Raw genomic sequence first — 14,306 nt, forward strand, 5'->3', positions numbered from 1 at the left:
TAGGGTGCCTCCTGTGTTCAGGTTGGATCCAGATGATTCAGACCTATTTTTTCACATAGGAAGTCTTTAAATCTTGAAAGTTGACTTTATTTAAAAAAAACAAAAAACATTTTTTTTCCACTTTTGTGGGATGTGTTGCAGACATCAACTCAGAACGAGTGTGTACAAGAAATAGATAAAAAACTAGAAAAGGATTTCCGAAAAGTGGCAGTGTTTTTATTTACACAGCATCTTAACTTTTTTAGAATTGTGGTTGCAACTTGTCAAGATTTGCTCTTCTGTTCCATTTATCAGCTTGATGTAATGTCTTATTCTGGCCACAAGGCGGCTCTGTTGGCCACATAATCGGATAAACAGAACAAAAACTAATGTTTGACTGTGCAGGTAGTTTCATGTTGAGACTTCTGTGTGACTTACAGAACTGAAAATGTGCAGCGACCAAAAGACCCTAGAAGACAATAACTGTCGCTCCACTCGGCTATGTCACACAGATTATGGCACAATTTAATCCACAGGGCCTCCTGCTATTAGTTGTGTTAGTTGTCAAATCAGAGTGCATAGGTGAGTAGGTTGAGTTTTTTCTTTCTAAATGTTTTTATTTTTTAATAAAGTCAGTAGACATGAGAAGTGCTCAGTGTATACTGAGTGTGACTGGTTGAACTTAAAAGGTGGCAGACATACCTGTTTGATATTTGATATGAGAGCCTGCCATTTATAGTGAATTCTTGAATGATTTGCCATTATTTACGCAGGTCAGTGTACGCTGTCTAAAGCCCCTATACATGTTATTAACTCGGGTTATATTCTTAAACTAATTCTAATCTTTATTTCTTATCATTTTAAAGATAACTCACCAGTCACTGAGTATGTGTCTGCCTCGCAAGAAGAAAATGTGGTTCTCCCTTGTTTTGATTCATATGTGATGGATCCAAAAAATTGCCAAAGAGTCAAACTGATTAAGTATGCCACAGATGCGAGTCAGGAGAAGGTTATCTTTGCCAGGCCGAAAACACCCAAATTCCAGGATGCTAAACGTGTGAAACTGGAAGCTGACAGAAATGGACAAATGTCTCTTATTCTGACAAAATCCCAAAAATCTGATGAGGGACTGTACAGATGTGAAATCTGGCAAGGGTGGATCTGTGTTCTTGTCAGAAACATATCTGTTAAAGTAAAAGGTAAGATTCTGCATTATATTCTACTTACTCTTGCTGTTTTAAAAATAAATCCTACTCATTTTAACATAAATCTCCCCTCTCTCAGACTGCAGTAAACATCCACCAGTGAAGGCAGTGCCTGGCACTCCTGTTACCCTGAACTGTCCAGTAAACATAACATCAGGACAACAAGGACCTCAAAACATCACCTGGGCATTGGAGAAAGGAGGAAACCCTGTATCTGTCAGCTCTAACAGGGTTGTAATCAATGGAACGTCATTAGCTGTCCAGTCTGTGGATTACAGTGACAGTGGTTGGTACAGGTGTACATACAAGCTCGGACAAACTCAGCGCTGCTTTATCATTAACCTACTGCTCCAAGGTAAGGTTTTAAACTATCTCATAATATCATTGACAGCAAAAATGCCAATATGTATAACTCTAATGTAGCTTTTCTATTTCCTGTAAGAGGAGGAAAATGTTGTTATGACCACAGCGGCTCCAGGTATTGCAACACATGCACATGTTAAATTTACTTTTTAATTAAATTGCATCTGTAATTGTCCTGTAAAATGTGATGTTTTAATTGCTGAGATCTGCTTCCTGTCTTCACCAGCACTAACAACCAGTGAGATTATTTCAGAAGCCCCGGAGGAGAGGCGCAGCGGCACATTCACTGCAGTTGTGGCTTCAGTCATCACTGGGACTGTCATAATGGCTGCACTGATAGGACTGTTCATTTACCGCAGATGTAACAACCACAGAGTCACACAGCACACCCAGAGAAGCCCTGCAGGTTTGATCTGTCACTTCATTAATTGTGATAGCAATGCAGTAACATGAAGTGTTGTCACAGTTCATGCTCTCTTGTTGTTGATCACTCTTTCAGTGTCTACTCCTGGTTATGAGTTTGTGAATCTTACACTTTCACAGGGTGAGCACCATCCTATATTTTCACTACCTTCTATAAGTTCAGACACTGTGACCTTTCCTCCTTTTGTTTACCTCTTCACTGACAACTTTTTTATCTCACAGATGACACAACCCGAGTCAACAGCATATACCAACACATCCCAGATGAAGGCCTGTGTACTTGTAAGGAGTAGTCCTATCATAAAATCAAATTTATATGATAATTATGTCAAAATAACCACATAAAAAATGTCTCTCTTCCATTGCAGTCCAGTGTTAATCATTGTCAGTCTGCTCAAGACAAAGAAGATTTTCCTCATAAAATGTACTGGCTAATTTGGATACCCTGCTTAGATTTATGCATCATGTAAAAACATATAACATCTAACGTGAAGTTTTGCAAGAAGAGTCACTTACATAGAGGACCATGGAAAATGTGTACACTAGCGCAACATGGAAAATGTTACCTCTGTTTTAAGTTAAAGACTCCTCCTCATTACCGTTTTTGTCTAGATATCTAATCATCTGTATTATCTTAAATGAAATTGAGATATGTTAACAATCTAATCTTTCAGTAAAATCTATCCAATATGTAAATATCTGTAGGAAGATGAATGATCATGAGGAAGGAGTCATGAACACTGACCAACTATTCTGTCTGCTTCAGGCAAACATTCCCCTTTAAAACAGTTTTTACTGAAAATATATTTTAGTGGATTGATGGTTGAAATCAATGTTAAGAAACATGTTTGTTTAGTTTACAGCCTGTAATAAATCATAGAAACTCTCTGCAGTGGTGGCAGCTCGTGTTTTGGTTTGTCGTCGCTTGTGTAGTTCCTCAGTATTTGCATCCAGAATATCCTCATAAACATGAGTCTGTAAAGAGAAACACTGGAGTTATTACATCAGGATTTGTCAGCTTGACAAAAGTTAATTTTAGCGTGATTGTGTTTTGTCTTTTACCATTCCAATGCTTGACTGTTCATTTCCTGGAGTCAGAAAAGTATGAAAATAACAGCTATTCAGATGATGTCTCATTTTCAGCAAAGCTCTCAGAACATTCTCATAGAATAGTTGAAATGTAAACTGTGTGGCTTCACCACATTCACTACCTGCATCCTTGTTGTGCTTCTTCTTCGTATACATGTAGAGTCCTCCAGCACTTCCACAGATCAGGAGGGCTAGAGGGAGGGCTACCCATGCATGTGTTTGCAGAGCTGTGGACATTAAATATCAATCATTTTTTCTGTGTGTATGCTGCATTTACATGGAATCAGGGAGGAGGCAGACAGCAAACCGACTATCATTTTAGTGGACAAGAGCAGTACAGTAAACTTACTCAAGGCCAACAGGGAATACCAGCAATTGTATTGACAGATGGCGTTGCTGTTCAAAGTTAAAATATTTTAACGTCAATGGCAAAATTTACAACTGGATGTTGCACCTTCTTACAAGGAGAAAACATTCGTGATCAGGTAATTACTTCAAAAAATACAGACAATAATACTAACAACCAGAATTTTATTTCATTCATTTTGTTCCATTCTTTGCCTATAATACAGCACCAGCATCACAACATATCGTCATGCATGGTTTGGTTTACCTTTCACCTCTCCTCCAGGGAGGAGATTTCTTGTAGGCTGATGCGTAAGTAAGCATTGCACTGGTTCCCTCATGCAAAAGCCTCTAGGATTTCCCCATTGGATTTTGGATTATTGGAGAAAGTAAGCACAGAGGCAAACAAATATTTATTATAGGCCTATGTACAAATTTTGTTCAGCAAGATAATCTTTATGAATTAACATCATTTTTACATTTTTGTAAGCCTGATTGCAATTGCCAGAAATAAAAAACAAATGTTTGGCTATAAACAAACTACGCCATGGTTGACTTAACATCACCAACACAACAAGACTGTAAAGTCGTATTTGGTGTAAAGATGTTCTGTAGTTTCGTTTAGCCGCTTGATTACAACTGCCCTTTTTAAGACACGTAAAAGCTTCAGAGTTCACGAGTGGGGTATTTACTGACATATCTTGTATTGGAACAAAATGTGTAAGTTCACAGACATTATTTCAGGCATCTAACCAAAAACCCATACAAAAACCCTATTGACTTAGAAATGTGGGAACCAGGAGTGCTCATTTCTGGGTTTCAAAACTCATTGTTGAAGCATTCTTTTCTGTTTGACTATTTGTTTTTTTAGGTGCCACCTGAAAGGTGTTTTTGCATTTGCCCTCTCTTGTTTGATTCCATGTTAATGCATCATTACTCATTACTACTTTGGCTTATGTGTGGGTTTTATTTAGGAGAAAAATCAACAATGGCATGATGCATACTTACGGTTAACAGAGCGCCACTTCTTTAATGCCGTCACACCACCCTCTCTATGCACAAAGCAAATGAATTCATCAGTTGCTGAAAAAACTGGGAGGAATAGCCTTTTTATAAGGGTGTTATTGGCATTCATTAAGGTACTCTGCCAGCTACTCTGGCTACCTCCACTCCAAGTTAAATTCAAGTCTTTTCCACATTCTGTAGAGCAGGTAAGCACACAAGTCAGAGTGAGATTATCATCTCCTGGCCCGCGCTCTGAAGTAACTGTAAAGAGATGAGAGGAAATGCTTTAATAGAAAATATAGAAGCAGAACTCACACTCTGTTTTGGCACTTATAGAGTTTTAACACTCACCATCGAGGGTGTACAGCCTGATTTTGTTAAACACAGTTTGTTGACCAGCAGACTCAGAACACTGGTAGTCCCCAGCATGCACAGCACTCACTTTGCTAATAACCAGTGACGAGTCTTTATGGACATGAAATGGCCCTGTTTGGCCATTATAAGGTGACACACTGTCTGTCAGCGTCCTTTCACCCACAACCCACTTCACGTGGCCACCAACACCGAGAGAGGAAGTGTTGCTACAAGAGAGTGACACTGACTCATTCACTGCAGCGAACACTTCCTCTACACCATCTAAAGGGAAAGGAAACTCTGGTTACACTTTGAGCATCTCAAACCACATTTTTCATTTACAGTACACTGAAGTGGAGTTTATTACCTTTTACTGTTGTTGTATAAGTGATGGCGGCTTTAACCGTGTCACTCTGAGTTAGCTGGCATTTCCATTTTCTGTGGTGGTCTGTCAGTTTTTTAGTGATGATCAGTTTAGAGAAGCATTCAGAGGGATTTTTAATGCTAAATCTATTCCCATTTAATGTTGTATTATCTTCAGTGCTCCACTTGATATGTATCCCTTCGTTGTTGCAGTGGACATGCCCTTTAAACATGTTGAGGAAACAGTGGAGCTCTATTGTGCCGTCTGCTGGAGTTGAGCTCTCAGTGACTGGTGAATGAAAATAAAGGTATTATTGTGATACTGACATGAACTTGTTCAGGAATTTTTAAGTGACTTACGTTCAAGAATCTGAAGCGAAACACTTGAATTGAGCGCTCCACTCTCACATGAGTACAGTCGTGCATCATTTAGCTCCACGTGATTAATCTGCAGAGAGCAGTCCTTCAGCAGACCCAGCCTGACGGCATCCAGAGCTGTCACCCTTCCAGCAGACACCACCTCAGTGACTGATCCAAACTCTCCAGCTTTGTTCCAGTTAACAGATGAGCAGGATTTTATAGAGGGTATGCCACATGGCAAAGTAATGCCATCACCTACCAAAGCAAACATCATCAAATGATCTGTTGGAAAAGAAACAAAAAAAGCACTTTTTATTCCAGGTCGCAGTTTTGTCAAAAATCTCATTTACTTAATCGGAACAATGTTCACCACTGAAAACTAAAGGCATAGTTGGTGACCCTCCGTCCCTCCATTAGGACTGAACATATTCATAATCGGGAAAGTAACCCTATTGATATAGTCTTGAATATTGCGTACTAAAATCAGTAATTTTATTTGTAGGCCTACCTAAGTTAAGCAGCAATTTTATAGGCCTGGGAATCACATGGCATTAATTAGGTCAATATACAAAATCATGTAAATGTTTTGGAACATGCTTAGTTTTTTTTCTACCTTTTATCAACTGCAAATTAAAACCAACATATGTTTTTATCTAAAGGGTTTTCAGCTTGATTATCCCACTGTTTATTGCATCAAAATGTGGGGCCTATATTACTGAAAAAAGTTGATTTTATTATCCTAGTTGGTTACCAAAAGTCGTATTTGTATTTGTATTACCACCCAGTGTGTATATTAGGTGACAGTAGGTGGCGGTAATGCAACTTTATGGATGCCAACCGCCATTTTTTAAAAAAAAGAAAGAAAGAAGAAGAAGAAGCACGTGACGTGATTCAAACTAACAGCCAAGACGTTATGGCGTGTAAAGGTGCACACTGGGTGTGGTCGGTTAACATCATAGACTGTATCTTTATTCTCAGTCTATGATTAAAATAAGTCATTATGTTAAAGGCTAAAATGCTCACCTGCAGTGATTTGCAGTGAAGTATGTGAGGCCTTATGTAAAATAAGCGGCAGTGACTGCAGATCCTGGTTCAGCTGGAAATGTTTGAAAACACTGAGGGGCGCACTGAGTGTTTATCTGCTGACACCAGGACAGCCAAAGAGTGGGTTTCTATTCTTCAAATAAACGAGCTGAGATGTTCAACCTGGTGCGACCTGTGGAGGATTTCACGGTGCACAGAACTGGCAAAAAGCTATCCGGACAGGTGGGTGCAACAAACATTTGTTGTAGGCTAACTTTAGCAATGCAAGGTAACTTTAAGCTCCCTTTTGCAAAAACTGCGACTGCAGCTTTCTTTTCACTTTGGTGTGTATGTGGCTGCAGCCGTGACGATAGATTCATCTGCCCCTGAGAAAACACCCGGCCAAACCTCACACCGGTCTAAAGTAGGCTAAACCGAAAATTGTGTTAGTAGCATAGCTGTGTAGCTCATACTTTACACACATGTCCGCGTTGTCTGCCTTGGTGGTGTTATTCATAACATTGTTATTCCAGTTGTAAGTGTGAGTTTTGTCGCTCCTTGTTAGGCCCACACAGAGGATTGTGTTATTGTGTTGTGTAATTGATAAACACTACATCAGTTGTATGCGCAGTCTGCAAACTGTTGCCTATGGTATAAAAAGGTTACTGTTTTGTTTTTGACATAAGGTGTCATCTCTGGTGTGAGGTAGGCTACATGTTATCATGTCAGTGACGTATAGGCTACTTTTTAGCCCAAATGTTTTTTTACTTTAATAGATCTGTCATATCTAATACGATATTTTCTTATACCCCCTTTGCCCTTTAAAAAGTGTAACGCAGTGACATTGTAATGGACCTACTTTTACCAGCAGCCTACATTTTTTACAAAAAAAAAAAAGTTTACTTATACTCGTGTAAATCTTCTTAAAAGTAACAGTACGTTTACGTGGATCTAATTCTAATACTTTTTCCAACCCATTTTATAACCACAGCATTCATGCATTATTTCAACATGTTTGATCATCACAAGTTTATCTTGAATCTACTGTAAACATGTAGTTTAATTCAATTATGTATGGAAAACTGAGTCTTTAGACCTATTACCTCAAAATTTGCCAATAAGGTCAGAGAGCTTAGAGTTATTAAACCATATTCTAAAACAAATACACAACAGATTACCATGAGAATATTAGCTATTTTTGAATAATCACCAAACGCCCGAAGTCCAGCTGCTGCCTGCGTGAGAGAGAGAAGACAGAGTCTTAACAAAGAAAAGAAAAACATCCTTCTCTCAGAAGATGTCTCTTTGCAGATTTTCTTGCTTATTGCTAAATCCTCTGATAGCAGAAGTTTTCTAAAAACACATGTTCAGGAAATGACATCAAGCTAACTTATTTTAAGTTTAAGACCAGCCCATGAGAGGCCCATGTTCAACCCTTCAACTCCAAACAAAACTGTGGCCACTATATAAGTGAAAGCTTTATGTGTACTGTCCATGTTCTGCATTTTCCCTTTTTGTCACATGTGCAAATAATACTACCTTATAATAATACCCATTATCACTGTGATCTGCCATCAGATGGTTAATGTGTGAAAACAAACACTTTACAAGACGTTCCTCCAACCTGCTGATGAGGAGTGATAACCTGTAGGTCAGCTGAATACTTTGCATGGATGGGAAGTTATTTCACTTTCTGTTGCATGCTCAGTTTTTGTCCACTGGGTGGTGCTGTCAGACCCTCTGACAGATATGCTGCTTCTTGTAAGCTGACAAATGTTTGACCAGCTTCAGTGTGCAGTAACTTGTACAAACCTGTGTTGTTATCCAGGTTTTGATGCAGCTCTACCTGAACAGTGCCTTTGGTTTCTGACGGCTTTTTCACTTGCTGTTTCCATTCTGGAGAAATCTGATCACCTGACCCCTCCACTGCTGATGTTTAGCCTGGTTATTTTCATATAAAGTTTGTGCAGTTTGCTTTGCCTGATCGTGGTTTTGTCTGTCCGTCCAGGAAGAGGGATCCCTCCTCAGCCGCTCTTCCTGAGGTGTTTCCCATTATTTTTCCCCTTTGCAGGGTTTTTTTGGGGGGAGTGTTTTTTTTAGGCGATATGAGGGTCTAAGGACAGAGGGATGTCGAATGCTGTAAAGCCTTCTGAGGCAAAGTGTGTTTTGTGATAATCGGCTTTATAAATAAAATTGACTTGACTTGACTTGACTTTTAAACAAGAGATGAAATCACTTTAAAAGTCTGGCCAGGATTTAGACTTTACATATAGAGTAGGGGGCGACTGATATAATTTTTTCAGGAGTGATACCAATAATTTTTAGTAGTTAATGAGACCGATAACCAATATTTGAAACTGATATGCATTTACAATAAAAAGGAAAACATTTTTTGTCAATATTTAGAATTGGCAATATCACAAACTCCAACACAAAACTTTGTTTAAATGCCTTCAACAAATGTTTAATCAAAACTGTAACGTTCAGCATCATATACAGCAATTTCCCAGCAACTTTTTTTCATAAAGCCGAGTGAAAATTTAAATAAAAAAAGAGAAAATAAAACTAGCTCCCTGAAGTTTTGCAAAGTAAAAGTTCCTACCATGCTGACACTTTCTTTGCAATTTTTAATTAATTAATTTAATTGGCAAAATGCCAAATATCTGCTCTGAGAATCAGCCAGGCCGATAATCTGTCGACCCCTAATTAAGAGATGATCAAATAAATAATTGTAATAATAATGAACCCATTAACAGCTCATTTTAATTTTTAAAACACCACAGGAAAATAGAATTATGGATGAAAAGCATATGCATGAATGTTTTGTTATTATTTTAACATGTAAAAGTTAAAAAAAAAAGCACATTGTCTAAGCTGCAAGTAAGCAGTATACCCTCTGTAGCTCAGGGATTGGTCGCAGGTCTCGGATGTGCTATAACTGTGTAGGACTTGACCTTGAGCACAACACTAGCAACTCCTCTCAGGTCGGGCAGAGAGGCCTCGCTCTCGGGAGAGATGAACTGGAAATCTCTCAGCAAATAGGCAGTGAACAGAAAGAGCTCCATTTTGGCGACAGACTCTCCCAGGCAGAGGCGAGCCCCCCCTCCGAAAGGGATCAGGGCGTGTGTGGAGCCCCCGCCTCCTTCCAGAAAGCGCTCTGAAAGAGAGAGAGAGAGTAGCTACTTTATTTGACTTCTGCTGAGCCAAGTGAAAGGAATGCACCTCCCCTCACAGTTAGAGCAGTATACCTGGTTTGAAGCTGTATGGGTCAGACCAGACTGCAGGGTCGTGGTGAGCTCCAAAAAGATTAGGAATGATGACTGTGTTCTTTGGGATGAAGTAACCTGCAATACTAAACATGCAAAGGGGTTATACATTTGCTGTAATGCAAAGCAAAAGCAGAGTTAGCATCAATACAAGTGACCTTTTTGCATACCTGCTGACTGACAGGACATAAGAGTATAAATGTAGCAACTGGCTTTATATATAAAGAACCATTGTATAGTATTTTGTTGCAGAGCTAGATACAGATGTAATTAAAAAATTCTGAAAACTAAACATTTAGACACTTGTGGTGCTTTCTAGTTTATTTTCTTATTCGTGATGACATTGTTGGTTTGCAGGAAGCAAACACTTTTTTATACAAAGGCTCATTATGCAGAGCTACAGTTCAGCCCAGGTCTCATGCTGTTTACTTGTTTCCTTTTCCAGTGTTTGCATAATTGCTTTTTGCATATATTGTTTTGTGCAAAAGTAAAATGTAAACATTTTGAATGAAATACTGGAGAAATGTGGGTCTGTGCCAGATATGTAAACTGGTCTGAATTGTACCAAACAGTAACAATGCCTCAACCTCTAATGCAGTTGCTCTCAAGCTTTTTCTGTGTCAAGGACCCTTAAATTCATAATATTTCATATTAGCAACTTCCATCTGGAAATATTTGGGTTTTAAGATACGACATTTCATAACAGTGTGGAAAGTGAAACCTATCACCAGAATAGTCACTCTTATGACTGTTACTCACAGTGGACTCACTTTTATAGTGCATTATGGAATAATGGAAAGAAAAGCTATTCCTGTTTTTCTTGTGTCCTCCAGGAGCTCCTTGAAGGATGCCAGGTTGTCCTTGAACCCGTGGTGTGAACCACTGTTGTTTTTCTTAATTGTAACTTCATATTGTGCATATTGTCGTTCAGCTGACCTGCTGTCTCTGACGGCTCTGTGTGGCACTGCGAGCGGGGCAACTGGCCTGAGTCTGAGCACCTCATTAATCACAGAGCACAGGACAGGAAGTCTGTGCCTGTCACTGTACTTGGGGTATCGCCCCTCTAGCACTGTGCACAACTCCTCATACACTTTGTTCTGCACCTGAAAATGAAAGATAGAGAGGAGAGACACATGGAGATAATGTTTTGGTGTGTAAATAATAGTTTGTGTCATGGTAAGTGTTGTTGCCTGCCTCTGGTCTGTGTAAGAGGAACGCCACAGTCCAGTTCAGCCAGGCTGCTGTGGTCTCTGTTCCCCCGATGAGAAGGTCCACAGTGGCCATGTGAACGTGAATATCTGTCAGGAGCTGGATACATGAAAACAAGTAAATTAGTGCTCTACTACTATTTACTGTAGACTGCATTTTAATTACAGTTTTAGTCTTCATTGAAGTTAGATTGACTCCCGGCACATGTCAAATTGATCCCCTTGGCATCCACTGTTTGTGTACTTGCCACTTCATGTTCTGTGGTTTGATGTTTGTCAATGCCCTGGAGGAGGGACCCTGTGATGGCATTCTCAGTTTTTTGGGCTTGTGACTGCAAGGATGATGAACATAAACATAGTGGTAAATTACATAGGATTCATATCGACTGTTCTGGATGCATAGACAAAGAAAATTAACTTCCTCATAGTTGCTTTCGATTTGGCTCTATAATCCAAGCTGACTTTAAAAAAAGTCTATTTTCAAATTAGGCTTCCACAGATAACATGTCTCCTTTTATGATCCAGTCATTTGGAAATTTTGATTTTGGTTGAATTTATTTCACACATTTTTTTAACCTTTAAGTCTTTGGCTTTTATTTATTTTTTTTTTTTTTACTTACCTTGTAATTGTTGAGATGTTCTCTTATAATTTCATCTCTCTTGGCCACCTCTTTGAGGAGACTTGCAAACACAGGATTAGGTAATTTCTATGAGAGAACAAATGACATAAATCTCATTGGGAAGTGTTTGTTAGTCAGCCCTGTGATCCACAGTCGGGAGAGAGAGTATTTACTGACTCTGAGCAGTGGGAATGAGTCCAGAACAGAAATCCAGGAGGAGCCCCACAGAGCAACGATCTCATTCAAACAGCTGTGCAGCTGCTGCAGCTCCAAAGAACTCTTATTGTACTAGAAAACACAGAGATTCATATTTTTAAAATTTCCTGCCAATAAAATGCACTGGCCAGTGACAGAATGGCACATTATGAATGCACTCGTGTAATGCCAGTTTCCAGAGAGGGCAACATAAACATGTTTTGCCCAGTTTTTTTGCCCAGTTCCGTACTAAACAGGCAACCATATACTGGTCTGCCGCAACCTCAACTGTTCATTGATCGCAAATTCATCTGATAGTCACATGTACAAACTGTACTTAGGGGCGTAAAATACTTACTTCTTTTCCAAAAGCCAAAGTGGTGATGACATTACTGGCTGCCACTGTGAAATCCTCCGAGAGATCAACTGCACTGCCTCGATAGTCCATCAAAACCTAAACAGTGAATGAACCACATTTATCTCTTTATGTGACCACTCTGGAAATACCCCAAACATTTGCACTGATCTCTATCACACTGCAGGTCATTATGTTTTTAGATGAAGCACTTTATTGTCCACTGATGTACAGTTTGTTCCTCTTGTCTCCTGTACCTCTTTCAGATGCAGCGCCTGTCTCTCTATAACATCGTGCAACGACTGCTGGCAGCAGCGCTGCAAAGCACTGTGGACGAGACGACGATGTGCCCTCCACTCCTCATTATAGTCCCCCAGAGAGATGGTGTGCCCTCCCCCAGACACAATATCACCTGATACGAGTCAGGGGAGGTAAATAAGGACATATGATAATAAAACAATACATGCTATTACAGCAAAACAAGTTTTGAGTTGTTTACCTGTGTATGAAACTGGCCTCCCTGCAAAGTCTGACCATTTTTTTACCAGCGCTTCTCTTATGACTTCAGTACTATTAAGTACCACCATGGCTGGAAGAAAAAACATGAGGGTTTTTGCCATCTACAGAAAAAGTTTTTGCTTTTTATATCAACATGTTTTATAATCAGGGTGTCTGTAGGTCCTTGAAGTCTTAAAATCAATTTTATAAATATTAGACTTTAAAAGTCATTGTCCTAAATTATGATTTGAGGGGGCTTTAATGCCATAAACATTTTATTTAATTTAATAATCTTTTAATTTTTAATTTAATCTTTTAAAGTGTAGATTAATTTAACTCAGTCTAATAAAAATATTCCTACATAAAGGACAAGGACCGCAAGGACAACATACAGTATATACCCTTATTCTAACCTGCAATGCTTGAATCACAAAATTTTAATTTTGTCCAAAAATCTGCTTTACCTTTAACTATGGGCAACCTGTCTAGAGGAACTGTGCAAAATCTGTAAATTTGAAATGAGATGATTACTTGTGTTTCCACATTTCAGGCGATAGATGTTTCCATACCGCAGCGCCAGATTGGTCAGGTGAATTGGCAGGTGGTCGTGTGTGAGCTCCATCATGTTGCCTATGAGGAAGAGACTGGGAGGACCTGGGAGGGAAGGAGACGAGGAGCAGGGAAGGAGCTGATAGAAAGACTGCAGCAGTCCCCATTCAACTACAGGATGACAAGGAGTCAAGAAGACAAAGGTAAAAAAGAGACCGAATGAACACTAATCTTAGAAATCGATGAGATAACCTTCAATGGCATAATAATTTTTCATGTGTTGGCAAAATGTCCCATTAATATTTCATTGTTTATTCATTATAACCAACCTAGTCAAATATACACATACAAAGGCAGCAAATAATTACCTGTGGATTTACCTCCCTTGCGATCATCCTTTACAAATTTGTCTCTCTGACCACAAATGCAAATCAACAGCAGCATAACTAGCAGCACAGCTCCCACAGTGATCACTGATATCTCTAATGCCATTTTGTGTCTTCTCACCGGTATCCTCCCTCAGAAAAGTGGTCAGCACGTTGCCTGCTGCATTTATAGTCTCCTCATCAGTCTCTTAGCCTGTCAGCTTGATGCAATGTTGTTGTTTTCACTAAAATCAAGGACGTCTAAATATTTTTTAGGTCAACATATCTGACGGTGAGACGAATGTATCACATGTAACAAGAAACAGAGTGATAAGCATGGTTGGGACACACAGAAGGGCACGATAACATGTCAGGCATTCTGGGATTTGTTTATCTTGTAGCGCAGGGAGTGGAGACGCCGTTTTGTTTTGTTTTTTGTCAGAGGATTTCTTTGTTTTAAGTCACTGTTACAAAGCAAAAAAACAATAGACAGACACTTCAGACCCACATTAGCCACATTTATTCCAATGGAGTGAGACAGTGCATATTCAATTACAGTAGTAGTGGGTGTGGCAAACCGTGATGATGCACAAGAAAGTATTTGAGTTTAAACAATACTGTGTTGAAATGGACGGGTCAGGCAGAACAAGAAGATACAAAAAGTTGCAATAAAATATTTCTCCACTGTATTGGTATATTTCCAGAAAAAAAAAACAGATCAGAAAAAAAAATCGTACACAT

General features: G+C 39.1%; 2 protein-coding genes across 2 annotated transcripts; one reads left to right on the top strand and one right to left on the bottom strand.

Moving 5' to 3' along the window:
• Positions 1-364: 364 nt before the first annotated feature.
• LOC121946368 lies at positions 365-2,858 on the top strand. Its single transcript, XM_042490932.1, has 8 exons — positions 365-561; positions 846-1,178; positions 1,264-1,539; positions 1,627-1,662; positions 1,774-1,953; positions 2,047-2,091; positions 2,193-2,252; positions 2,339-2,858. The coding sequence occupies exons 1-8, from the start codon at positions 495-497 to the stop codon at positions 2,347-2,349; spliced, it is 1,008 nt and encodes a 335-aa protein (XP_042346866.1). The 5' UTR covers positions 365-494; the 3' UTR covers positions 2,350-2,858.
• Positions 2,859-9,412: 6,554 nt separating this feature from the next.
• Positions 9,413-13,692, bottom strand: LOC121946285 (steroid 21-hydroxylase). The gene is made up of 12 exons (XM_042490788.1): positions 13,569-13,692; positions 13,183-13,371; positions 12,653-12,742; positions 12,411-12,565; positions 12,157-12,252; positions 11,781-11,891; positions 11,604-11,690; positions 11,232-11,315; positions 10,970-11,083; positions 10,712-10,878; positions 9,758-9,861; positions 9,413-9,666 (listed from the first exon to the last, which is right to left on the bottom strand). The coding sequence occupies exons 1-12, from the start codon at positions 13,690-13,692 to the stop codon at positions 9,413-9,415; spliced, it is 1,575 nt and encodes a 524-aa protein (XP_042346722.1).
• Between the last annotated feature and the right edge of the window lie 614 nt (positions 13,693-14,306).

This window comes from Plectropomus leopardus, chromosome 7 (genome assembly GCF_008729295.1).
Source record: "Plectropomus leopardus isolate mb chromosome 7, YSFRI_Pleo_2.0, whole genome shotgun sequence".
Lineage (NCBI taxonomy): Eukaryota > Metazoa > Chordata > Actinopteri > Perciformes > Serranidae > Plectropomus > Plectropomus leopardus.